At 38.6% G+C, this 27,302-nt stretch overlaps 1 protein-coding gene across 1 annotated transcript in view; it reads left to right on the top strand.

Moving 5' to 3' along the window:
• The window catches only part of LOC124802232 (DNA repair protein RAD51 homolog 4), a 177,064-nt gene that overhangs the window by 125,507 nt on the left and 24,255 nt on the right, over positions 1–27,302 (top strand). The window contains exon 4 of the mRNA XM_047263134.1: positions 23,570–23,756. Within this exon, the coding sequence (XP_047119090.1) occupies positions 23,570–23,756 (187 nt within the window). The remainder of the gene's footprint in view (positions 1–23,569; positions 23,757–27,302) is intronic.

Genomic DNA, 27,302 nt, shown 5'->3' with positions numbered 1-27,302 from the left:
TTGATGACAAAACGTTTGCAATTGACGAGACAATGTCACGCATTTCCCAGAGCAACATACCACTCACGAATGAAACATTGGAGAGTAATACAAATATGAATCTTGATAACACGTTACAAACACCACTTGTTCACAACACAAACATTAACATAGAAGGTACAGCTGACAGCACCACAGTAGTACTGATGCACTGCTATGACAGTTATTATCTAACATAAACATGAAATTAAGTAGTCCCAACACAAATTTCAGTGATGTGAAACAAGATATGAACAAAAAAATTGATAATTTAACACATAATCTGAACACCAGCACACAAGATCTAAATATAATAAACAAGAACAAAAATGTGTTCCAGGATTTGCAAGACATGGTCTCACAGAAGTTCAATGACTTAGCCAAAAATTTTCACACTGAAATTGATTAAAAAATGAATGACATGGAAAAAACAAGTAAAGCATGAAGTACTTTCTGAAGTTAACAGTAACATTACAGAGTTAAAACAGAAGGTAGATTCTTTTAACGACCCTCATGATCTAGTATGGCAACAGATAAAGAATATCACTGACACAAATACCTATATTGAAGCACACAAAACTAGTTGTGTTCAACAGTAAAACAGGCAACCACTGTAGTTAACAAACTAAATAAAGACTCTTAAGGTGTACCTCTAGCTGTAGAAGAGCTTACTTTAAGGGTAGCAACATTAGAAGTTGACAGTGTTAAGGAGAGAGAGAAGATAGTGTAAATCTAAGTGATATCTTTAGTCAAGCTGAAGCAGGCATGTTACGTAAGATTAATATCCTTGCAGAGGTGTTAGTAACCGATTGCAAGTTATACTCAGATGTAGTAGAAAAGGCTATTCAGAAAAAAGAAGATGAAATAGTGAACAAAGTAAACATTAACTTACAAACTGCAGAAGATAGCATCCACAATCTGTTAGAAGAAAATATTACTGGATCTTGAACTATGCACATAAATAATACACAGGCTACAGTGAACAAACCACGACCTGTCAGTATTTATCCACAAATTGTCTTGAGCCCCACGACAAGCACCAGTGACAATTGTAGAGTGCAAAATGTAAACTCACCCACAATTCCAACATCTGAGCAATTACCAGCGGATTTACAGTTTATGTAGACGACATGCTAATAGCCACACCCACTTGGTTAGAACATATCAGTCTGATTGAACAGGTACTTCAACAATTATCAGATTATGGAGTAACAGCCAATTTAAAAGAGTCTAGTTTTGGGAAGGAGCTAGTCAAATTTTTAGGACGTGCTGTGTCTAAACAAGGAGTATTACCTTATCCAAAAAAAAACTTGATGCCACACACAATTGTCCAGCTCCAAGGAATAAAAAACAACTAAAAACTTCTTTAGGACCTGCATCCTTTGTTCGTAAATTCGTACCACAGCAACTGATGAACAGTGATGCATTACTCAACTTGTTTTGAAAAAATAGGCCTTGGATATGGGATGATAAGTGTCAGGAGGACTTTAATAACATTAAGCAGGCATTAGTCAGTGCATTCTTAGCCACCCTGACATGTTCAAGGATTTTTGTCTATGCACAAGTGCCTCATCTCAGGGGCTGGGGCATACTTGTTCCAGATTCAAGAAGAAGAAGAAGGTAAAGAAGTACCCGAGCTCATCAGTTCTGCTAGTCGAACGTTATCTGAAGCAGAAAGATCTTACTCTGTGTCAGAATTGGAAAGTTTAGTTGTAATATGGGGATTTAAAAAGCTAGAATATTTTTTGTGGGGTAAGAATACCAAAGTTTACTGTGACCATCAGTCACTGTCATTTCTTTTATCATGTAACTATTGCACTGTAGTTTAGAAAGGTTGTGTCCAAATTTACAAGAATTCAGTTTCGAGATCATTTATATTAAAAGAAGTCAGAATGTTATTGCAGATGTCTTCTCTAGGATATCACAAGGTTTAGAGGAATTTAGTGAATTAACAGAGCAAGATGCAGAAACCAAAACGTTATTAGTGCAATGGTACAACACAACAGTCTTATTACCATAAGTTTCGTAAGCAAGTGAAACAAATGTACATTATACAACAGCAAGATCACAGATGGAGTAGAGTCATGCAAAACCTTGAACAAGATGAAGTTGGAAAGGTAAATAAATGGTATCTGGAGTACAAGGGCATTTTGTTTTCATAGGAAACATGAAAAATCTTACCAGTGCCGTGTGTGTGTGTGTGTGTGTGTGTGTGTGTGTGTGTGTGTGTGTGTGTGTGTGTGTGTGTGTGTGTGTGTGTATTCCTGAAGATTGTATTGACAAATTTATAAGGCACACACGTGAAGTATGGGACATTATGGAGTAGGCAATTGTACTGAAAAAATTGCAAAACTTTGTTATTTTCCAAATTTGAGAAGGCGAATCCTACAGGTATTAGTAAAGTGTGCCAATTGTCAAAAATCAAAACAGTCCAATGTATCAAAATATACTGAGTTACACCCAATACTCACAAAAAACCCTCTATATATAGTATACCTGGACATAGCTGGTCCATATCCAAGAAGTAAAGGAGGAGTAAGATACATAGTAGCACTAAATGATATTTTCTTGAAACATATCAAAATGTATGTCATTAAAAATGCAACTACCACAAATATCAGAAATGATTCGAGGGAGACAATTTGAGAAGAATAGGTAAACCAAAGGCTTAACTGATAATGCTTCATATTTTTTTAGGCCAAAGTGGAAACAATTTATGACCTCACAGGGCATAAAACGTGTATTTGTAAGCTTCTTTCGCCCAGAAGCGAGCCCAGTAGAATGAGTCTTTAAATAATGTAACCAGTTTATTAGGACATACACCCCTCACAAACACACCCAATGGGTAGAATACGTAACTCCTTTCATGCAAGTTGTCAATAACCTTCCACATTCTTCAAAAGCTTTCACACCTAATTAATTGATGTTGTGGACAAAACAAACGAATGAGTGGGAGTTGCGCATACCAAAAGTACCCACTAAGAAATGACACTGCAAGTCAAAATCAAACAAGCCATGATTACACTTGAAAACAGAGCCATGTATAAAAAGAAAATTTATTATAAGAAACTGAATCGTGTTACACAATTTTTTGAAGGGCAACGAATCCTCTTATGGATGCACCCTAAATCGACAAAATTTGGCAATCTGAATAAGATGTGGCAATTACTCCATTCAGGACCATATATAATTTCCAAAATACCACACCCAAGGAAGTACAGATTAGTTTATGAGAAAACAGGGAGAGACAAGGGTCTGCATCCTCACAAAGATATAAAAGCTTTTATAGGATGATGAAGCTAGGTAGCATTTTTTCTTTCTGTCACAAGATAGTTGTACATAGTGTACATAACTCTAGGTGTAATTTTTTCTTCTGGAGTATATTTTACGATAAATTAATGTGTATAGGTGTGAGAAATTATTTTGATTTGTACACATAAGCATAAAATCAACAGGAATTAGAAGTAATACATTGCTTCACGTGGAATGAAAGTGTAAACAAAATTAGCTTATGGCTCAGCTGTGCACGCTCAACAATACGTGCTGATGTCAGTAGTAGGAGAGGAGGTATTGACGTGTGGGCATGCGTGTCTGACTGGCAGTAGGCACAACCAAATAGGAATGCACTATGTACATGTACCTAACTTAAATACAAAGTAAGTGGAAATACTAAGCAATTACATTTACTAAGAACTAAGGAAACTACTGATATATGTACACAGAGATTTAATTAAATACAAAGCTATATACAACATATTTACAATCAAAGGGAAGCATTATGAAGAAATATATGAGATATGTAAGCTAAGAAGAAACGATAAAGTACTGTAAGAAATGTCAAATAATTCATTTTGCAAGGTAAATGATCATAAAGAGAATAAATGAATGTGTATGAATTAAGCAAAGTATGGAAATATCTGCAGACGGATGTAGTGAACAAATGTATCAGTGGCCACCGAGCTACATAATGCAATTAGTTTTCACTTAGTTTTAAATTTTTTTCTTCCAGCAATCAGTGCATCGTCATGATGCAGAAGAAGAGAATTACATCGAGAGTAGCTGGTGTCAAATGAAGAAAGGGGCTGCACCTTAAGTAAACAATTTTGCTATAAGGATATTTGTACAAAGGTCATAAGGCAAATGAAAAATGAAAATATGCATCATCGCAGTATATCTACATGACATTTATCAGTACCTATTCGCTGCAGAAATATACATAAACATTTACGCGTGTGATTTTACAAAAACCAATTAAAGCATAAATAATGACATTTCCAGGTATTCGAGAAAGATAAGTCTATGATGGTTGAAACATCTTCATATTTAACTCTAAGCTACATGTGAATTGAAGTAAACAGAGAAGAGACAAAATGATAGTACATGAATTATTAGTCAGTACACATCATTTCCATGTAATAAAAGTTCCTTGGCAAGTATTCCATGATTGTAAAATTAACATTTCCTCATAAATCCTTGAACCGGTTGATTAGTATTTCCTTTCTTCCTTCCCAAACAAAGTAAGAGGCATCAAGCGTAGTTAGTCCAGCAATGCGTAATTTTTTAGTCCCATTTTGAATGTTTTTCTCCCTCCTCTGCCTGAGGAAGAAATGAGCTCCCATAAGAGATAAAAGCCTATTTATCAAATGAAGTACAAATGTATCCTATACTTGTATTTTACCATGATAATGTATTATGTAATTAATTTGTATATGTGATGTGAACAAAGATAAGTTAAAACTAACAAACAAACTATAGTAAAAGAACCCAGTTAATGAAAAATTTATGACTTTTACAACTTAAGAAATTTATGTTCGTAATGTAAGCGATGGATGGAATGTCAGCCATAGGTGTAAGCTGTCATGTTAAGTACTGTTGTAAGTCAGTACTTGTATGAATTTTCACTGGAAACCAGACTCCATGTGAAGGAATGAACTTCAAAGACAAGCAATTTGTACAATGTTTTGGTTGGCTACATGTGTTATTCAATAAGTGCACAGTCAAGTGTGGTGACATTAACATACGTGCGCAACGAAATAATTTCAGCGTATTGTGGCTCACAATGCTTGATTCTTTAATAAGTGAACTATAGTTGTTTGAACCAGTACTTAAATCATTGACAGCTGCTGTTGGCCAGGGTTCTCTCCACTGAAAATGTGAGTACGACAGGCAATAATGATGCCTGAGCCATAAGAATGGAGATCTCCTGCCAAAGTGTCAGATTTTGAACAATAAGCACACACCCACTGCATCCAGAAAGAAGACAAACACTACAGCAATTCTTCAATGTGTAATACGCAGGTGAAAGTGGGACACTCAGTGTGAAATCAACACTAACAAAATGAGTGTATGCAATTGTGAAGGTAGCAACTAGCATGTTGACCGTTAGCGACTTGTGCTTAGCCACAGCCCCCCCTCCCCCCCCCCCCCCCCAAACCTAGTAGTGCACAAGCGCAAAACCCGGCAGGCCAAAGCAAACTCTGAACATTATTGTGTCAGCATGCCAAATTCAAATATGTAATGAACTATCATATTAATATAATAGAGGGAAACATTCCACGTGGGAAAAATATATCTAAAAACAAAGATGATGTGACTTACCAAACGAAAGTGTTGGCAGGTCAATAGACTCACAAACATACACACAAAATTCAAGCTTTCACAACAAACAGTTGCTTCATCAGGAAAGAGGGAAGGAGAGGGAAAGACGAAAGGATGTGGGTTTTAAGGGAGAGGGTAAGGAGTCATTCCAATCCCGGGAGCGGAAAGACTTACCTTATGGGGAAAAAAGGACAGGTACACACACACACACACACACACACACACACACACACACACACACACACACACACATCCATCTGCACATACACAAGTAAGGAGGATTTTCTTCATTTTTTGACATGCATTGGTGTCCTTGAAGTTGGTTGCCTGCATCTACAATTGAACATTTTTTGACATGCACTGGTGTCCTTGAAGTTGGTTGCCTGCATCTACAATTGAAATGTAAGAGAGGATGTCTGAATAGCCTAATTTCGTACATGCAGAACATTTCTAATAATGCAACTGTACTATACATTAAATTATTTTTCATTTACTTTTTATTTACTGTAATACAGTGGGTGACCACTCAGTCTGCTGAGCGCTGTTGGCAAGCGGAGTGCACTCAGTCCTTGTGAGGCAAACTGAGAAGCTACTTGATTGATTAGTAGTGGCTTTGGTCTCGTAAACTGACATACCACTGGGAGAGCAGCGTGCTGAACATATGGCTCTCAATACCTGCATCCAGTGATGCCTGTGGGCTGAGGATGACACAGTGGCGGGTTGGTGCTGTTGGGCCTTCATGGCCTGTTCAAGTGGATTTTAGCTTTTAGTTTAGTAATGGCAAGGAAATTTAAGCAAAAAACCACTGGTATGGCAATAGAAGGTTATCACGCTTTTACACAGCGTAACAGCTGATGAGAAAATAAATGAATTGGAAAGCATTGAGTTTGCAGTTTCTTGTCCTAAAATACTAAATTTTGAAAATAAAATTAAATGGAATTACTGGTGAAACAAATGACTGGCTTAACTTAAACTCTGTGATGTAAAAAATGACTACATGACTTTCAGTAACCTCAGTGTGACGTAATACAAAATTTAGAAAAAGCCAAGCAATTTACTTTTGATTATTGAAAGATTGAATTGAATTTACTTTAAGCAAATGAGCATCTGATTTTACTTTTAACAAAACAACAATAAACTATGCATCAAGCCAGCAGAAGTAACTCGCTAAGCTAAATACAGAATAAATGAAATTGCGCACTCGTAATTTGTGCTTTATCTTTAGTTATTAGTTTTGCCAGTGAAATTTTATGTTACTTTAAGTAAATGAAGTTAATACTAAAATTTGCAAATTAGTTTAGCTTCTGTTATGCAATACAAGAATGAACAGTTACTGAGACAGAAAATTTAAACTGAACTGATCATTAGCAAACACACAAAACTAGCAGTAAATAGTTAATCAGATTACATATTCTTACAGCACTCGGTGATTACATGGAAAGGAAAAGGGACCTTTCCTGGAAATAATGTATGAGGACAATGACAACACAGGTGCCCTACAAGTTTTAACTTGCAAGTTATTATTCAAGTTAGTCATACTTTGTGAAAGAAATGTAACTGGGTGAGGCCTCTGCATTCATATATCTGTCAGTTAACAATCTTACAAAGTTGTAGCTGTGCGGATGATGAAGAATATAGCTGACAACAATGCTGAGCTGCTGTTGCTGTTCAAGAACCCTGAGTCGTCTCCAGAGCTGCAGATAATCACGGGACAGGCAACAGCTAGAATAGCAGTTTCCTCCACCTGTCCACTCTTATTGTGCTCTTAATACTCGCGGGTTAATGAATCAGGTGCGTCTACTGGTACAAGCATAGCTGCACACTGCTTTGGCGGGAGCACCCAACAAGCACTTCTGCACTCTTTCATCACTCAAGCTGCTCTGGTCCCTCTCTGCTCACAATGTGACAGAGTGTCTCTGTACGCAAATATTAACAACAGCACAGCTACTGTTATTTTTTCATTGCTATTACCCAGCAATTTAATATATTTTCGTTATAATTACAATCCATTATATAGAGTTAGAAATAAATACACTATTACATCGATTACTTATTAAATATAATTTCTATAATGCAGCTTACATTTCCAGAATCAGAAATTTTTGGATGGTGCAGAAAGTATTTTATCTGCATCTTCGAAGTTACACAATGATGCTGCGGAAGTAAATCTAATATGCTTGTATTTGGTGCATTACATTACTGGATGCACTGTTTGCAGCCAGCATAAGGAAATAATCATTGAATTGGTTGGCCAGTGATTTGAAAGTGTCACTGTTTTTGCCAGAGCAATTGTATGAGAGCTCTCTTTCATTTGCACAACTAGTTTTGTTCGTTTCTTGTTTAATAATGTTCAAAATAGTTTTACCTTCATTCGTGGAGTGTTTTATATTTTGAAATTAGTACGTCAGCTTTGCTTTTTCAGTGACAGATGTGTTACCTCTCGTTGGTTGATTTTGGAATGACCGTGCTTGGAGGCAGCCTAACAGCTAACGCTGAGTGTATGAATCGACATTAAATTTATGTAATGAGAGATAATTAATACTTACAGTACTGAAATTAAAGCATGACTTCTTGTTGCAACTAAATTTGTTCCCATGAACAGTCTTCCTCGCAACATAAGAAAAATTACAATGTAACGTACCAAAACTACACAAACTGTATTTTGCAGCAACTTGGTGCTTAACAAAAAGTCAATTATTGTGGTTATTACACGTTTATATATTTAATAGAAGACACTATTAAATTACACTGATGTTGCCTCTAAAGTTCTGTGGTTGCCAATCATACGTCCACCCATTAAATCTTGATGATTAGTGGATGTTTTGCCACATAGGAGAAATTACTGTCTCCTCTTACAATTGCAGGTTAAAGTCACAGGTAGAAATTAAAAAAATCTTGTGTCTTTTATAACTTGTAATATATAATATATATTTTTTCCTTCCCCCCCCCCCCTTTTTTTAAAAAAATCACACATAGCATTCACAACACTCATTGTTGACACAGGAGTGAAAATTACACGTCCTTCTTGTATGAGATCTAAAACATCAGTACTCTCAAGCGGGAATGAAACAAAAGTTGTTAAAAAAAATTGAATATTCTCCTGGCATTTCTCGTTTGTTACAAAGATTATTTCAAAATCCTGTCTTCACCTTCCTCTGTGGTGATGTACCAGTTTCCTATTACTAATGAGGAAAAGAAAACATTCACATAAATTAATAGTGTGAGAAAAATAAATACATATCACACGCAGAGTGGAGGATTTGACAGTATTTGTGGTAATGAAGTTTCAACTCGTGACTATTGCTTGTTCTCTTAATTATGTCAAACTCTCTTTCCATCAAAAGATACAGTAATAAACCAGAAGTTATCCATCCCTTATCCTAGTTTCTGTTCAGTTTTACACTTGTTAGTTTTAGGAAAACAAGACTCCAAGAGCTGTTGCAACATTTTTTTTTTAAATAGCCAGCTGCACTAAGGGCTCTGTAGGCTCTGTACAACCTTAATCATGTATATACACATTTCATCTGTTCTGGGAATAAAAATCTCAACTATTTTTGGCTGTTATTGACATTGATACTGGCAAGACATTGATCCCAGGTATTCCAAGATTTTTGAGAATGTTTTAATTTCGGTAACATAAATGTGACATAAAGTGATGCAGGAGGCAATTGATTGTTATTGTAGTAAGCATTATTTCTCTATTAAGGCTTAGTGGGTTGCAATGGTAAAAGTCAAACATCAAGCAAGGAATGAATTTGTTGCTCATATGATGCATTTCAGAATTTACCCATCATGAAATATCGAGGAGCGATTACTGCATGTAGATATGGTATTTCAAGTTGTGTGTGAGACAATCATTTGCACACTAGTCTGTGGAACATGCCATGTGGGTAAATAGCCATTTTTTGTCTGCTATTTGATTTTTAAATTTGCAATCCAGTCAGCCTGAATTCAAAATTACTGATTGTTTTAACTTCAAGTTTGACATCAGGCAACAACTGACAAAAGAAATATTTGTTTCATGTGATATAATTACAAATCAACAATTTTCAAATTTTTTCCTTTCATTGTACTGTAGAATCTTACTTTTTGCCAAAATTCATCATTATAGATCAATGGGAAATATGCTATAGGTTTTGATGATGAGTGAGTTTGCACATATCAAAATACGAGGGCGGTTCAGAAAGTAACCTCCGATTGGTCACAGTGCGGGTTGTGGGGGGAGTAGCGACGCCATCTGTGCGTTCACGCACTCAACAGGTCAGTCGGCATCAAGCCATGGTCGAGTGAACGTCGTACCTGCGCTAGTTTAGTTTTTGTGGCAGTTTGAAATGTGTGCTGCAATAGAAAACCCCTCCAAATGTGAAGTGCGTGCTGTCATAAGGTTTTTTACAGCCAAAGGATATTCTGCAGCAGCTATTCATCGTGAGCTTTGTGCCGTGTACGGACCAAGAGTTATGAGTGAAGGAGTTGTCCGTGAATGGGTACGTTTATTTAAAAGTGGACGAGAAAACGTTCATGATGAAGAGAGGAGTGGTAGACCATCATTGGTGACTGACGAACTCGTTCAGACAGTTGATGCAAAAGTTCGTGAAAATCGACGTTTCTCAATGTCGGAGTTGTCTACTGGTTTTCCACAGATTTCTAAGACTCTCTTGTACGAGATAGTGACAGCAAGATTGGGTTACCGTAAGTTCTGTGCAAGATGGGTGCCCAAAATTCTTACCGACCACCACAAAACTCAAAGAATGGCCTCTGCATTAGACTTTCTGTCACGTTATGAGGACGAAGGAGAACCATTGTTTAAACAGAATCGTGACCGGTGACGAAACCTGGATTAAGTACGTGAACCCTGAGACAAAAGAACAATCAAAGATGTGGGCACATTCAAATTCGTCTACCAAACCAAGAAAAGCCTCGCAAGATTTTTCTGCCAGAAAACTGATGGCAACGGTGTTTTGGGATGCCAAAGGGGTGTTGTTGGTTGAATTCATGGAACGTGGTACGACCATTAATCAAGACGTGTACTGTGAAACAATAAAAAAGTTACGACGGGCTATACAGAACAAACGCCGTGGTATGCTGACTTCCGGTATCGTTTTTTTTGCACGATAACGCCCGTCCTCACTCTGCTCGCAGAACAACGGCCCTTCTTGAGTCCTTCAAGTGGGACGTTATCAACCATCCACCTTACAGCCCAGACCTGGCGCCAAGTGATTATCACCTCTTCATGCATTTGAAGAAATGGCTCGGGTCACAGCGGTTTGATGACGACGAAGAGCTCAAAGATGCGGTCACAGGCTGGCTCCAGGCACAAGCGGGTGATTTTTATGCAGAAGGAATTTCAAAGCTTGTGAAGAGATACGATAAGTGCCTCAATCGCTATGGAGACTATGTAGAAAAATAGTGCAAAGATGTAGTTGTAAGATGTATATATTAAAATATTTTTATTTAACTTGGTGTATTTTTTTAAATCAACCGGAGGTTACTTTCTGAACGGCCCTCGTATGTAGCCTAAATGGCCATAGCTTTTGGCTCCATTGGCTTAGAAACTTACAGTTATTACACCATCGTGCCAATAGACCTTAGTATGTGACAAAAATTTTGACTTGGTAAGTCTACTCATTTATGAGAAAGAGGGGTCTTAACAAAGGACAAACAGAGAGTGAGACAGATAAGAAACAACAATTTTTTTATGCAATATAATTACAAATTTACAGTTTTCAGATTTTTTCTTTGATTGTACTGCAAAAATCTTCCTTTTTGCCAAATTTCATGGTTCTAGGTCAACAGGAAGTACCCAATATGTTTTGACGAGTGAGTTTGTGAGTATCAAAATATGGACATAAATGGCTGTATCTTTTCACTACATTGGCTTCGAAGCTTCAATGTTTTACAGCACCAAGGATCATAGACCTCAGTACGTGACATAAGTTTCAGCTTGATACAGGTACTTGTTCCTCGGAAAGAGGATTTTTGACAGACAGATGGATGGACAACAAAGTGATCCTATAAAGGTTCTGTTATTATTGACAGAGGCAAGGAACCCTAAGAAGAGTTAAAATTTCCATAAATTTATTCACTTTATAAATTTCTCCCCAGTGTTCTTCCCACAGTTTGTCTCTAAATAATGTAATCAAGTCATTTTTATTTTCTGCGATACAATAATTTTCTTCTCTGGTCTGTACCTAACTGGTCAATAAATTTTATTGTTAACATTTGTCCATCATTGTCAGATAAACTGTTGACCATTGGTTTCACATTTAAATCACTGGAGGTTGTTGGATCTAAAAACAAATTGTTAGTAGCTGTTGCACTGTGTCCTTCAATCCTCATAGGGAATTTTATGTGGAAAATATTCCAAAGCTGAGCATCAGCAATTATGGGAACCCTTGATCAATACCTAAATATCAGTGATATTTGGAATTGAAGCATATGCTACACCAAGCACAAGTGATGACTGGAGGTTTCCTCGGATTCACAGGGGGCTCTTGTTGGCTGCATTTTGTGTTCACATTGAATCTCACATTAGTAGTGCCTTGTTATTAGCTCATGTTTCTGAACTGATGTGAATCTTATTGAGAGTAGGCTGGTTCAGAGCAGTCTATGGATATCATGGTGGAAGAGCCACTGATGTCAACATCAGATGTTCTGACTTGGTGCATCAGTACAGTGTTCTGACCATTGTGCTGGGGTTCCAGAGGTTTCCAAATAGTGCTGTCTTGGGCATAAATGTAATTGCAGAAATTAAAGTTGTAGAAAATGTGTGATCACTTAATACTATGTTCTTTCGATACAGCAGGAAAAAGTATGCAAATCTGCAGGCATAGGTCTTATGACAAGTCTAATGCTTCTGTGATACTGTTTGACTTGCCTGTGAGGGATTGTCCAGGTTGCCACAATGTTTGCCCATATATTAAGGCATCCATTATTGCTTCAGTAGGGGCATCAGAGATGACAGCCCAACAATGGAGGCAGTGGCAGCTGTGGTGTCAGGTGCAGTAGGGGCTGCACCAACAATGGCAGCCGAGGAGAGGGGGCAGAGGCAGGAACCCTATACAGCAATCTACCAGACAGTGACCCCAACTGCAGTGCAAACTGGACCATCTACAACACAGGAACAGGCATCGGAGCGGGGGGGTGGGGGGGTGGAGGGGGGGGGGGGGCAGTAGGCCCTCCAGAACAGACCCCGCTGTGTGAAGCTACAGCAGATCAAAGTGATGATGGGACGTCTGCCTGTCAGGACAGTGGACAATGCACAGCCACCGGTCTCGGTGCCACTCAGTAACAGCGGGAACCCAGTTCAGCCGGAGTCCGAAACTACGAACCCAGAGAGGTGCAACCGGCCAGAACCATCATGGAACCAGTGATGCCGGTAGATGCAGTGTCGGATGCAGCAGGTGGGGGAGGGTCCATGGCTAGCATCTGTTTAGCAGCTTCGCTGGGCTCTTGTCCCTCACCAGGGTGAAACAGAACAAACTCATAAAAACAGTCTGAAGCAGCTTCAGGAGAGCTGCCAGATAAATACCCCCACATCTTAGCTTTAAACATGTGAACCATGTGTTCAGCCTAACTGTTAGATTGAGAATGAAATGGGGGAGCTGTGAGGTGGCAAACACCACTAGCGTGACAAAAAGATGGCAGTTCTTGGGAAACAAACTGGGGGCCATTATTGGTAATCATGGTATACAGAAGTCCCTCAATTGCAAAAATTTTAGACGGAGCCAAGATAGTGGCCGCCATGGGCATGGATAGAAAACATTCCGCATAGGGAAACTTGGAGTAGGCGTTCACAACAGTGAGTCAATACTGATTTAGGAAGGGCCAGGGGGGAAAAGATGCCTGGGGGGGGGGGGGGGGGCACGTGTTGCTGAACACAGTGAATGCAAGTGGCGACAAGCCACACAGTATTTGTGCACCTTCACTGTGCCAAGGTCTTGTTGAGAGGCAACTGTAGCCAACGTGAGATGCTGACCTGGCTAAAAAGTAGCCAGACACTGAGCAGATTGAAGCCTAGATTTAAACAAAGTGAATGCTCGGTCACAAGCTGGTGACCAGAAAAAGGGCACATTGTTATGCTAAAGCATGTCCAGGGGCTGAGAAACAGCATATGTATCAGGTAAAAACTTATGTTAGTATGCAGCTTCACCTAGAAACACCTGCAGCTCCTTAACGGAGGTCGGCCACTGCAAAGCCACAATTGCAACAGCATAGTGACACAATGGCTTGACCCTTGTGTGGAAACCTCTAAATCTGGGTACTGAGTTGATGGCTCAAAAAATTGAGATTTGGTGAGATTGCACTGGGGAACCACATACTGCAAAACAGAAAACAACAACCAGAGATTTCTAAGGTGGTCTTCAGTCGAAGAACCTGAGACAATGATATTGATGAGGTAATTGATTCAGCCAGGTACAGAGGATGTCAGCTGTTCTAGAAAATTTTGAAAAATTGGTGGCATGCTAGCAACTCGAGAAGGCAAGCATTGATATTGGTATAGACTGAAGGGTGTAGTGACAACAAGAAGGAACCTAGTGGCCTCATCCAAGAGGAACTGGAGGTACACCTCTGACAAATCAATCTTGGAAAAGTAGTGGCTGCCTGATAATTTTACAAGCAACTCGTCAGAGCTGGGCAAAGGGTATGTATCTGTCATGGACTGACACCGAAATGACCACGGAGGTGAAGCTTACCCATCGGTTTCTTAAGTGGAATAAATAGGCCAAACGACATTGAGTGACTTCAAACAGAGTTGCGCAATGCAACAGACACCTACCGCACCCAAGAAAAACAAGGGCGGGCGGACTCTTTCATGGTAATGTGGTCCTGAAAACTGGTAGCACAACTAGCCCAGGGGAAAACAGAGATGAAAACTCAGAGTGGTGGGTCTCAAGTTGCTGAAACAGAGCTTGATCTGATACTGAGCTTACCTCATCAGCAATGGAGAAACCAAAAGCGTTAAAGGCATCTTACCCTAACAGGTCTGCAGTATGGGAATGATCCACAACAAGGAAGGAGACGGAGATGGAGAACTGACCTAGGATCAGAATCTGCTGATTTTTGTAGCTATCAAACTTCTGTGAAACCCATGCGAGGGGAGGGGAGCTGAAGGCCATGTATGTTGGTGCGTTTACTAAATTCACTGCAGCTCCTGTATCCACTTGAATTTTCAGTGGTTTAATAAACAACTCATTCGGGGAGACAGTTTAAGTCCATTAGTACTACTTGTCTGCCATGTTTGAAGAGGTTGAAGAGGAGTTACACACCATTGCAGTGTGGCCTCTCTTTCAACACTTACTGCAAACAGCCCAATGCTTAGGGCCCACCCTTGTATTCGATGAAGCAGTGTGGCCAGGATGGAAAAGGGGGTGGGGGGCATGCAACTGCTGTTGTGTCCTGTTGCTGTAACCTTTGTAATTCAGCTGCCCAGGTTGTGCAAGATGGGTTTGGACATTTTTGATAACGATAAAATTCTACATGCATCGCAATGACATGCATTCTGTCATGGTAATAGGTTGGAAGAAGGTTGCACATTTCATCAAATGATAAGCTGGCCAATTCTTGCAAAAGGACAAGTTGGCACAACAACTGATAAATACACAGTGAAAGACAGCAAAGAAAGAAAGCCCTACATAGGTTTGCTTCATCCATGTGAAAAACCTGGAAATGTTGACATAACCATGTCTCATAGGAGTCCCAGTCTTCAGCTGATTCACCATATGACAAAAAAAAAGTGCAACAGTTGCACTGACAGAACAATAACCTGCTGCAAACATGCAGATGCCACTTGATTGAGAGTGCTGATGAGAGTCTGCTGTTGTTCCACTAAAGCTTCCTTCTGGGCAGTGACATGTTGAAATAAAAAAATGTAACCCAGACTCTTCATTAAGTTTGCTGTAACAAGGACAAACATGATTTATGGAACATAGTATTTTATAGAGCCACTTGTAAGATACAATAAAGTACAGGTTGTGTGTATCACTGAACACAGTGACTGTACAACAGTAATATAAATTACAGAACAGAGCAAGCCCTCGTTTGTGATCATTTAAATAATTACTATTCCTTTGGTGGCTCACCAGAGAGTGACAGGGGGCCGCCCCAGTTGGCCTCTACAAGCAGGCCTCTAAACTATATGGATGCATGGCTCTGAAATCATGGATGTCATCAGTGAAGGTACATGAGAGAGGTATGACTTGAACTGTTTTTCCTGATCGGTGCTACAGAGGGCCGTGCTGAACTGGGCAATCCACTGATGATTAAGGTTCTGACTACAGTTTTTGCTGTAGCATCTTTTGTTGGATAGTTTTCAGTCCAGCAATAGTAGAGATCAGCTGTCAGGCAGCATTGGTATACATCTGATGACAATAAAGGCCCAGTAATGTCGGTATGGATATGTTCAAATCATTGACTATGTGGGTTGAAAGTACCAATTGGAGCTGTAATGTGGTGCAGTCTTTTGGTACACTGTCAAGCATTGCACTGGCATACAAATGTGTTGCAATCCACCTTGATCTGTGGCCAAACAAATACCGTTTTCACCAGTTGTGTAGTAGCCGTTACTACTGCAGAAGAAAGAGTGTAGAGAGAGGAAATTAAATGTTGTTGGATATCCACTGTAATGTACAGTCACGCTTATGATGTCTATATTTTGCAATGTGGGGCTATGATCGAGCATGATATTTGAAGACATCAGAGCCATAAATCTGATGATTCTTTGAATATCACATTCAATTAATTGTCCCCTTCCTGAGCACCAGAAAATGCTATGAAATTTCATCATAATGATGTCAATGCATGGCACTGTGCTCGCTGATCCAGTGTACTCATTATTAATGTATTGAATATCTGTAGCAAACTGAGCCATGAAGTCAAATACTGCAAGTGGTATGGTGATGCCTTGTCTGGCTTGTGATGAAAGACTGTCACTAATGGTTTAAGGTCATGATAAGAAATAAATTTATACCTTCAAGCATTTGTCTATGATTGCAGCATAGTTGACATACAGATTGCAGACAGACATATAAGAATTTGTTTGAGATAGTGATAATTTTTTACCAGTGAAAGTCAGAAGTTGCCATCCATGTTTTACACATTGTTGTAATACAGCTCCAATGTCAGTTGCTGATACAAGTACCATAATTGTGATAGGTATCTCAGGAAGAGGATGAGGTAAAAATGAAGACCTGCAATAGCATCTTTTACTTTGGTGAATGATGTTTCATTTTCAGTCCACTGTAGCATGTGTCCTGGTTTGGGATAACCGTTAGAAAGTCATTGAGTGGCACCAGAAAAAATTCATGCATATGCACAAAACATGGATAAAAATTTGGAAACCACAAGAAATGGAATAATTCATATATTATTGTGGACTATGGAAATTGAACAATAGCTTCTAGCTTGTCTTTAGGTGGCAGAATTTCTTATTAATTGGTTAAGCAGCCTAGGAATTTTACTTCCATTGCCCCAAAACACATTTTGATGGGTCACTCATTTGACACTATTCTTTTAATCTACCAAACAGCTATTGCAGTTGGGCTAGATGCTGCACCTCACTACACAACATTACAAGGAGCCATCAATATAGACATAACAGAACTCTTAAGTCTCTAGTTGTCTCATCCATGATGTGCTAGAAAGTCTGGGTGTCATTGCACAGTCGAAATGACATTTAAAGAAATGTGTGGAGTCCAAACAGAGTGCAGACAGTGCTTTTGCTTATGCCTCCTCATGAAACTGGTGTATGATAAAAAGCACAGATGTGTTTGATTGTGAGTAAATGTTCTGCCATGAATGTGCATATAAAAGTCGTTGATATACGACACATAGTAACAGTAGGATATAGTCATCACCAGAATATGACTGATTACTATTCTTAGTACAGTATGGAGTGCTGCCAGATTCCCTGTGCTAATATGAAAGAGAACTCTGGCTTTATGATCTTGAATTTGTCTGGAGTGTGTGAATGAGAACATACATGGACTTGGGATCGCATCACGGTGACTGTGTGATGTACCAAAGAGTGTCTTCTGGTGCTGGAGTGGGTGATGAATGGGTAACTTTGGACAATCCCTGACAACTATTTAAGTGTCAGGTTAACTGGCATGGAATAAGTGTACATTTACTAGAAAACTGTGTTGCAGAGTCAAGCAGAAATTGATGGCAAAGATCTGGGAAGAGGCCATAATATAGTAAGAAATTTGCTCCAACGGATGGGTATAGTACATCAGTGACAATAAATCTAAAAATAAATTTACATCAAAGATTGAATTTTAGAGGCAAGGTGACATGGCTGCAGGTCTTCCTGGGTGGTCCACTTGAGGCGTACAGATTCACTGTGGAAGATCTGAAGATGGACATACTTGAGATATTAGCCCCTGTACCATTTAGGAACTGAATCTTGGTAGATGCTGTGCTATAAACAGTTAACAACTGTCCAGTTTGGAATCAACCATTATCACTACAGATTTCTGGTGATATTTTCTTGTCATAAGGTGGTTTACACTGCTGGGCTGCAATTCTAAATTTTCCATGTTAACCAGCAGATATTCTCACTACTAGGCAAATACTTGTTTCTATTGGAAAAGCATTACTGTTGTGATACAGAGGTGGAATGCCATATTTGGAGAGCCATAACTTGTTAAATAAATTCTGTTGCTTGCATTTGTAGCACTTTAAGAGGACTTTCTGTCATGGTGAAGATGGTTGCAACTCCCATGGATGGACACAACTCAACATGGGTTAGCAGTTTGAGCATTTGTGTGGTAGGCATAGATTATGCTACACAGTTGTCATAGTTAGTTTCATGCAACACAATTGAAAAGGAAGCTTATGTAAAATGTGTTATCAGTATGAAGTAAGATTAAATTCTTCTAGAAAGTTAGTTGTTCATGATTCAGGAACTGTGGGTAATCATATGCAGTGTGAAAATCCTATTTATTTAACACAGTGCCCAGGGTGGTTACAGCTAAACTTTTGTATCTTGAGCCAGTGTAAACAGAAAGCTATTTACCTTATGGTTACTCACATTTATATGATGATGCTCCAATTGTGTGCTGCAGGATTTGAGTTGTGTTAGTAATGTTAGTATCATGACTTGCCATTAAATGCCAGCTATGGTACAGCAACCAAGGTTTGAAACACAAGCATCGGTGTGCATTACAGTTGCAGGCAGTCAACATGTACTGGATAAGATGAGCAGGCTTTATTTATCACGTCATTTTACTGAAATAGTAGCAATAGTGCTGATGCTCTTCATGCTTATTGACACATTAAAGGAATTTGGAGAGGTCCTTTTTCTGCACTGGGTTTGAAGAACATAATTTGAAAGTTCAGATTAACTGGCAATTTCGGAATTGCTCCAAGGAGAGGATGACAACCACTTGCACTTCAAATTGTTGAAGAGGTTACTGTTGCCATGATTGAGAATGGTGCACACTATGTGCAATCTTCAAGCAGTGAAAGAGCTGTGTCATGACAGCTGAACATTCCATAACCTCCTGTTGTCTTGGGCAGCGGTAGAGAAATCTGTAGTGTGGTTCCAGGCTGTGGTGGATGCAGGTGGTCTTCCCATTGAGCAAGTTTTGTAACCTGGAATCTAAATATAGCAGGCAATTAAAAAATGTTACTCTCTCATGTGGGAATTAAAATGCATTTCTTTCAGTGGTTTATTTGGTATTTCTCTTCCGCATATCCTTACGAATGTTTCTACAAAGTTTCATTGTTCTATGATCACATGTTTTTCATGGGGGCCCTCTCAAGTAATGAAAGTTTAATTATAACCTCCCTGTAAATTATTAATTACATCACATAACAGTAAAATGTAAAAAAGAAAATTTGTTCTTTCATTTGTTTGAAGTTCAGATACAACATGAATAATTACACAGCATGTACAATACAGCTAACAATTTACTGTGTACAGATGAAAAGGTTGGCATTAATGAGGCTAAACAGGAATTAAATAAGAAAAGTTTTGCGGGACGTTAATCTATGGCAGATATATGTAGCAAAATAGTACACCAGGGAAATCAGTTATGAAATACCACCAAGAAAATGTAGGAAATGACTAAGAGGACAATTAACAAGTCAGTCTTTTTTCTAATTCTGGAATCCACACACTTTTGCCATGTGTCTGGTTCTAATGTATTAGCATTATTTTCGGGATATTGACCCACAGTGTGGCTGAACAGCTTAATTTGAGGTAATATCTAAATATTCTTCTGTAAGTAAGATTCTTTGCCTCCTCGTAAATCTCATACCATCTTTCTCAGTACTGACTTTCATATCACTGAAGGTTCAACTCTTAACTTCATGATAAACACACCAACATTTGTTGCCATCATTTTCATATAAATATTCTCTCCCTTCCAGCCCTGGAATTTACAGAAAATGTACATCTTCAGCTACTGATTTGTTATTCAGTATTTCTCTTCATTAGCGTGCCAGATTTTGTCCATAGCTGCCAATTCTTAACCTGCCAGTCTCAAGACTGCCTTCAATGCTCATCTCTTCCACACCTGTCTGCTTCCCTAGTGTGTCCGGTACTACATCAAATAGGCCTGACTCCATTTAAAAAGCAAGAGAGTTTACCTCTTGCCCCTAAATAAGATAATTGCTTGGAAAGCATCAAAAAACTTTTTCATCAGGGCCGTAATTTCCTGAACTCATGTCATAAATGATGCCTATCTTACCCACTGTTCTCATATCACCCAGAGACCATTTTGGTTTCCCCCCTGACCTTTTCTGCATCATGACCATACTCTGTGCTACTCCTCCATCCACTCTTTATATGTATAGGTTCATCTGAAAGAACCGAAAAAGGTGATAAACTGGTAAGAAATTTGACATGAATTTTTGATGATGGCAGGTCAATTCTCCAGCCAGATTTATGTTATCTATGGTTTCCCTAAATCACTTAATGTAAATGCTGGATTCGTTCCTTTGAAAAGAACATGTCCAATTTATTTTATTTTCCTTCCCCATATATGTGCTTGTGCTGTGTGCCTAATGCCCTCATCGTCTATGAGATGTTAAACTCCAATCTCCTTTGAATATCAAAATATGTGACATAAATGGCCATATCTTTTTATTGTATTTACTTAGAAGCTTCAGTGTTTTACCCCTCCAAGGGGCCATAGACTTCTATATGTGACATAATTTCTATCTTGATATGTGACGCTATTCCCGAGTAAAAGAAGGTTTTCAACAATCAGACAGACAGATAGACGGACAACAAAATGATTGTATAAGGGTTCAGTTTTTACCAACTGAGATATGGAACCCTAAAAAGCTTATCTATTCTTTGCAGCTGTAGGTCTGGTCTATCCACCAGTGAACCTGTAAAATCTCTAGTTACAGATGTTCTGAAATGTTTTGAAAGTTGTTCGTTTGTGTGTGATATGCTCCCTAATCTGAGCAAAACATTTGTCACTGAGTCACATGATATCCTAAGACCTAAATTTGAAAAATATGGTATCAAGCATAATGAATGGACTATCATTAATCCAATTCTATCTATTAGATAGGAAAGCAGTTGTCACTAAATAATTGTAGGTAAAATGCCATACCTGTTACTGTAGATGTGCCACAGAGATTTGTCCTGGGCCCTTTTCTTTTTCTAATACACCCGAATGATCTCCCTAGTTCTTTGACCAACAGGTCATTAATATAAGCTGGCAGTGGAACCCTCATAATGACCAATCCTAATATGGTAGATAAGCCTGCACAGTAGCTGCAAAAAGAGAAACTAATACTAAATAAAAAGAAAACTGAAACAAAGTACTTCTATCTCCACAAACTAAGTGAAAAGGTAAATGAATGTGAATCTATTCGGACCCACAACTGAAGAGAGATGCACACACAGACCAGTTGTGCATTAACTTACACATATTTATTGTTCCAAAATCACCAACGTCAGTGTGAAATAATCCTTGGCACCCTCATCATTCAGTGGTAGAACTGGACAAGATGGTAGCACCTCCTTAAGCGCAACAAAAGATCTTTCTTTGTCCCTCATTCCAGGAATATTTGGTATTTCTCTGCAGTAGTTCTTGCAAGGATGTGCCTTGGTACAGAAGTCCCTTATGAATTGCTGGTAGTACGAGCACAGTCCAAGAAAACTTCTCACATCGTGAGTATGTGGAGGAATTGACTGCTTGTATTTTCTCTGGATCAGGACAAACTCCATAGCTATATTTCTTGGGCAACGAAGAAGCACTTTTTTGAATTCAGGCAGAGATGTGCAGCCAGAACACACTTCAACATGATCGTCAGGCAGCTTAAATGTTCTTCAAGTGTGTTCAGAAAAATGACATTGTAATCCAGTAGCAAAGGCATGACATCCATTTAAGGTGTCAAAGCAGGTGCTGAGAAATACTTTGCTCCTTTCAAGAAGTCTAGGTTGTCATAAAGTTTGAGATTTTGCTGGCTTCTGTCATACTCAGATTTATCATGTGGCATAGGGCCAAAGCATTACATATGTATGACTGTGTTTTTTCCCCACGTTATTGGGCCCTGTTATTCATTGGTTCTGCTACAAATTGAGCCTGCTGCTGAAAGATGTCAAACATATTCTTCAGTTCAGCCTGGTATTTGTACCAGCTACTGAGCTACTCTTCATTGTTCTTGAAACACTACTGGGCTGTGCCATCAAAGTAAAAGTACACATTTGTCAAACACGTCACATCATCCCACCTGATCTATTTAGTAACTCAGTTGAAACCTTTCATCCATTTCACTGGATCCGGACAAGTATCACTGGCTGATGAATGCCTGATGTGGAGCTGACTTACTGCTGTTTTGGAAACCATCTGCCTCCCAAATATATGGACTTTAGGAATGGTGTAAGGCTTGTATTCTGATTTCTGTCCATGCAGACTACTGACTTTACATTTGTTTTGACACAGAAAATTTCTAGACTGGAAGGTCATGAGCACTTTGTGCATGAAGGGGCTTGTATTATAGTTCAAACTGACAGTGGGATGTGTATTTGAAACTGTTGTAAGATTGTCAGTGCATTTTAGAGCTCCGTGGCATAGTAGAGAAGCAAAATATTATGTTTTGCAATTGTTAAGTTGTGCCATAAACTGTTTTTGCAGTCATTAAAGAGAGCAATTGAAAATGAATGAAATTTTCCTTTGTTGAATTTTCAAGAAAAGTAAAGTGGATTCCATAAACCCTAATTTATTCAGTGACAAACTAAATTTCACTCTGTCTGGCTACATGCAATGAGCTGACTAAATTGCTAATGTGGCAATAAAGTGCACATGCCAACTAATTTCTGCTATTCAAATGATGTTGCTTTCATGTTTTCACAAGCTCCAGATCATTACGGATTGCTTCCTGCAACAATAGCCACCCTTTACTGTGGTTATCAGAAAAGAATTGAGGAATTCAGAAACTAAAGAAATATGTTTGTAAATGATAGAACGCAGCAATCAGTCACCCCCCCCCCCCCCCCCCTGTTTTTTCTAATCCACATTTTAGCTAGTGTCTAGCCATTATCAATGTACTATTTTTTAATCTCGATACATGTTAGTTACCTGTTGTTCGGGCATCACAGTTCTTGGAATGCTAGTATTCAAAGACTTGTGATTGACACCCGAACAACAGGGACCTAGCATGCATCAAGATTAAAAAATAGTGCATTGATAATGGCTAGGCACTAGCCGAAATCTGGTTTTGTGAAAAGAAGAAAGAGAAAAAAAAAAAGAGGACGACTGATTGCTGCGCTCTATCATTTATAAATTACATAACAGCCACTGAGTGCATCCACTTTCCTAATGGAAGGTAACCTGATAAAGAAATATGTTATTCCAACAAGTGGGTAATTTCATCACTTATAATTTTGTGTTTAATGTGTGTTTACCTGTGTTAATTAAAATTGTATGTCCCAATATACATAAATAGTCCACAGTAATTAAATTAGTATTTTTATTTGTTTTACTTCTTTCAGGAAATTGGTAATATAATGAACAAAGTAAAAGTGGTAAATGTTAGAAATATTTATCAGCTTTTTTCGTTCTTACACAAATGGAAAGAAGACCTCCAGGAAATGAGGGGAGACTACAGCATTCGTCTTGTTATTATTGATTCATTACCACCACTATTTTTTAATTTTTATGGAGAGGGCCATAATGATGGTGAGAGAAAATTAATATATTATCAAATAATTGGTTTTTCTATTATTTCAACAACATTGTTTTGAAACTTTCACTGTGGTTTTAATTTTAATGGACAGTATGTGAAGGTTAAGCTGTGAATGTGCTTGTGTATTATGTTGGGTATCCTTCCTAGCAAAACTAGGAGAACAGGTTTTTGTTCGTTTTACTGAGCTCTCACTTGATAATCTTATACTGTTGTTGCATGCTTGAAATAAAACTTCTTCTGTGAAATTGCAATCTTATTAATGCTTCAGTAGTTGATCATTAGATTCAGTCAAGCTTTAGAGCCAAACTGGTGTATGAGGGTTTCAGCAAGAGGGAAAACAGTCCCTTTCTGTGCTTCTAAGAGTGTTATAGGATCTGCAGAAGTTGAGATATTCTCTGATTTCGTATATTCTGTCATGAGGGATAACTGTCAGGTACGTGGACTGACTTAAGAAATACATTAATAAATAAAAGCAGCAGGCATTATGCCACATTAAGTCCCATTAAAGTCCTATTTTTTGTTTGTGTTAACATGGACTACAGTTAAACATAGCACCAATAGTATAAGAGCATCTTTTCTGAAAAAATCTGATTTCCCAGTCATAATAAATAGCTGCTACTTGCTTAATATTTACACGACAGCACTGATTTTTTTTATTTAGATAAGCAGATAATATGTCAAAGAAATGACTAATGAGAGTGGTTTTTAATTCTTCTTTCAATTTCCAAAACTTTCCAATTTATTGTTGCACATTTCTAGTAGCTTGTTAAAGTCATATCCATTCAAATACAGATTTCACATTCAGTGTGAAACTGACATTTATTATTTCCCCCAATACAAATCAGAAACAATGTACTGGACATTTAACGAAGGAATTCCATGATCTTTGAAGAGACCTTTGCAAGAGTTATGATTATCTATCTCAGGTAGTAATATTTTCCCTTATTGGTTTGTCCCAAAATGGTGAACAAAACCCAAATAAAATCTTTATTTACACCTGCATCTGTATTGTGCAAACCACTGTGAGTGCGTGGTCTGAGAGTACTTTCGATAGTACCATATGTTAAGGGTCTTCCTGTTCCATGCACATATTGAGTGCAGGAACAATGATTCCTTAAATGCCTCTGAGCAAGCTGTAATTAGTCTGTTGTATAGCCCCAGCCAAGTGGTGTGATTGGTAATGATAAATTTACATGCTGCAACAACAACTCTTTGTTTATTAAACTTGAACTAAACTCAGTACAGTTTTAGAGGACAAAATTCCAAACTTGAGTACAACAGAAAAGCGCATCTTGATTATGTGCAGCCATTGCCCGCTATGCAGAGTCCACGATTGTCAGAAGTTGTCATGCGTTGGGAGGTACTGTGGATGATCAGCAGCTCTGTGCCATGAGGCTGTGTGCTTGTGGACTATTGAGACACAGGTCCTGGTACAGTGAAGGGGTGAGATGACTTTGTCTGATGGGAGCAGCAGCAGCAGCAGCAGTGGCAGTGGCAGACATTGTGGTCCAAAGCATATACTTGAGATGGCTAGTGGTTAGTCTGTGGCACAGAGTGTGAACTTCTGTCAAAAAGCTGAGCCATCAATGGAGGAATACAGTCTCTGGACACTTGACGCAAATAGGTGCCAGCAACTTCAGCACTGTTTGCTGTGCCCCTTATGCTGTGTATTGGCGCATCTTGTGCTCCCAGATGCTCTAGCAGCTGCAAGAAGTGTGGCGGCAAACAGCCCACTGAATCTTCTGTTGATAAACAACCTCCTGAGGTAAAGCAGGAGCCATATGTGGCCCGCAAAGCACATCTGTGAGTGAGGTGGCCGAATGCCAAATGTGCAGGGGCTCAGCCCTGCTTATACTACATTCCCTATGGGAATGATAACATAAGAGGCTGTTACTATGTTCCTAGATTCCTCACTTAATTGAGGTTCTTGGAACTTTGAAAGTAAGCTTTTATGGAAAAGTTTGCATCTGTCTTCAAAACTCTGCCAGTTTGGGCATTTCAGCATTCCTCTGATGCCCTCTCATGAGTTAAACACTCCTGTTACCATTTATGCTGCCCTTATTTGTATAAATTTAATCCCCCCATTAGTCATGTTTCACACATTTGAGCAACATTCTTGAATGGGTCACACAAGAACTCTTAAACAATCTTTTTTGTTAACTTAGTGTATTCCTCATTATCTTTCCAATGAATCTAAAACTGAGTCTTTGTGATCACTCCATTTCAAATCGTTCAAATTTTTACACCCAGGTATTTGTGTGAGTTATGACACATTATTGTCAAAGTCATAGGACACCACTTTTCTGCATTTTGTTGAGTGTACACATTTTTAAATTTCTGGACATTTAAAGCGAGCTGGTAATCTTTTCTCCACTTTGATATCTTTTCAAGACCTGATTGAATTTGCCGATTTATTTATTTATTTTTGGGTCATCAGTCTCCTGATCCTGTGCCAACCTCTTCATCTCAGAGTAGCATTTACAACTGGTGTCTTCAATTAATTGCTGGTTGTATTCCAGTCTCTGTCTTCCTCTATGGCTTTTGTCCTCTACAGTTTCCCTCTAGTAGCATGGAAGTCATTCCCTGATTTCTTAACAAGTGTCCTATCACCCTGTCCCTCCTCCATGTCAGAGTTTTCCACATATTCCTTTCCTCTTTGATTCTGCACAGAACCTCCTGATTCCTTACCATATCAGTACACCTAATTTTCAACATTCATCTGTAGCACCATATCTCAAATGCTTCATTGCTCTTCTGTTCTGCTTTTCCCACAGTCAATGTTTCACTGGCGTACAATGCTGTGCTCCAAATGTACATTCTCAAATTAAGGCCTATATTTGACACTAGTAGACTTTTTGTGGCCAGGAATGCCCTTTTTGCCACTGCTAGTCTGCTTTTGATGTCCTCCTTGCTCTGTCCATCATTCTTTATTTTGCTGCCTAGGTAGCAGAATTTCATAACTTTACCTACTTCGTAGCCATAAATCCTAATGTTAAGTTTCTTGCTGTTCTCATTTCTGCTAGTTCTCATTACTTTCATCTTTCTTCAATTTACTGTCAATCCATATTCTGTTCTCATTAGACTGGTCATTCCATTCAACAGATCATGTAATTCTTCTTCACTTTCACTCAGGATAGCAAAGTCATCAATGAACTGTATTGTTGATATCCTTTCACCTTGAATTTTAACCCCACTCCTGAATCTTTCTTTTATTTCCATCATTCCTTCTTTGATGTACAGTTTGAACAGTAGGGGCAAAAGACTACATACTTGTCTTACACCCTTTTTAATCTGAACATTTCTTTCTTGGTCATCCACTCTTATTACTCCCTCTTGGCTCTTGCAGATATTGTGTATTACATGTCTCTCCGTATAGCTTACTCATATTTTCCTCAGAATTTTGAACATCTTGCACCATTTTACATTGTCAAACACTTTTTCCAGGTCAACAGATTCTATGAAAGTGTCTTGATTTTTCTGTAGTCTTGCTGCCATTATCAACTGCAACATCAGAATTGCCTCTCTGGTGCCTTTACCTT

Source organism: Schistocerca piceifrons, chromosome 1 (genome assembly GCF_021461385.2).
Source record: "Schistocerca piceifrons isolate TAMUIC-IGC-003096 chromosome 1, iqSchPice1.1, whole genome shotgun sequence".
Lineage (NCBI taxonomy): Eukaryota > Metazoa > Arthropoda > Insecta > Orthoptera > Acrididae > Schistocerca > Schistocerca piceifrons.
The sequence above is the reverse complement of the archived record's forward strand: the minus strand, read 5'-3'. Positions and strand labels throughout refer to the sequence as shown.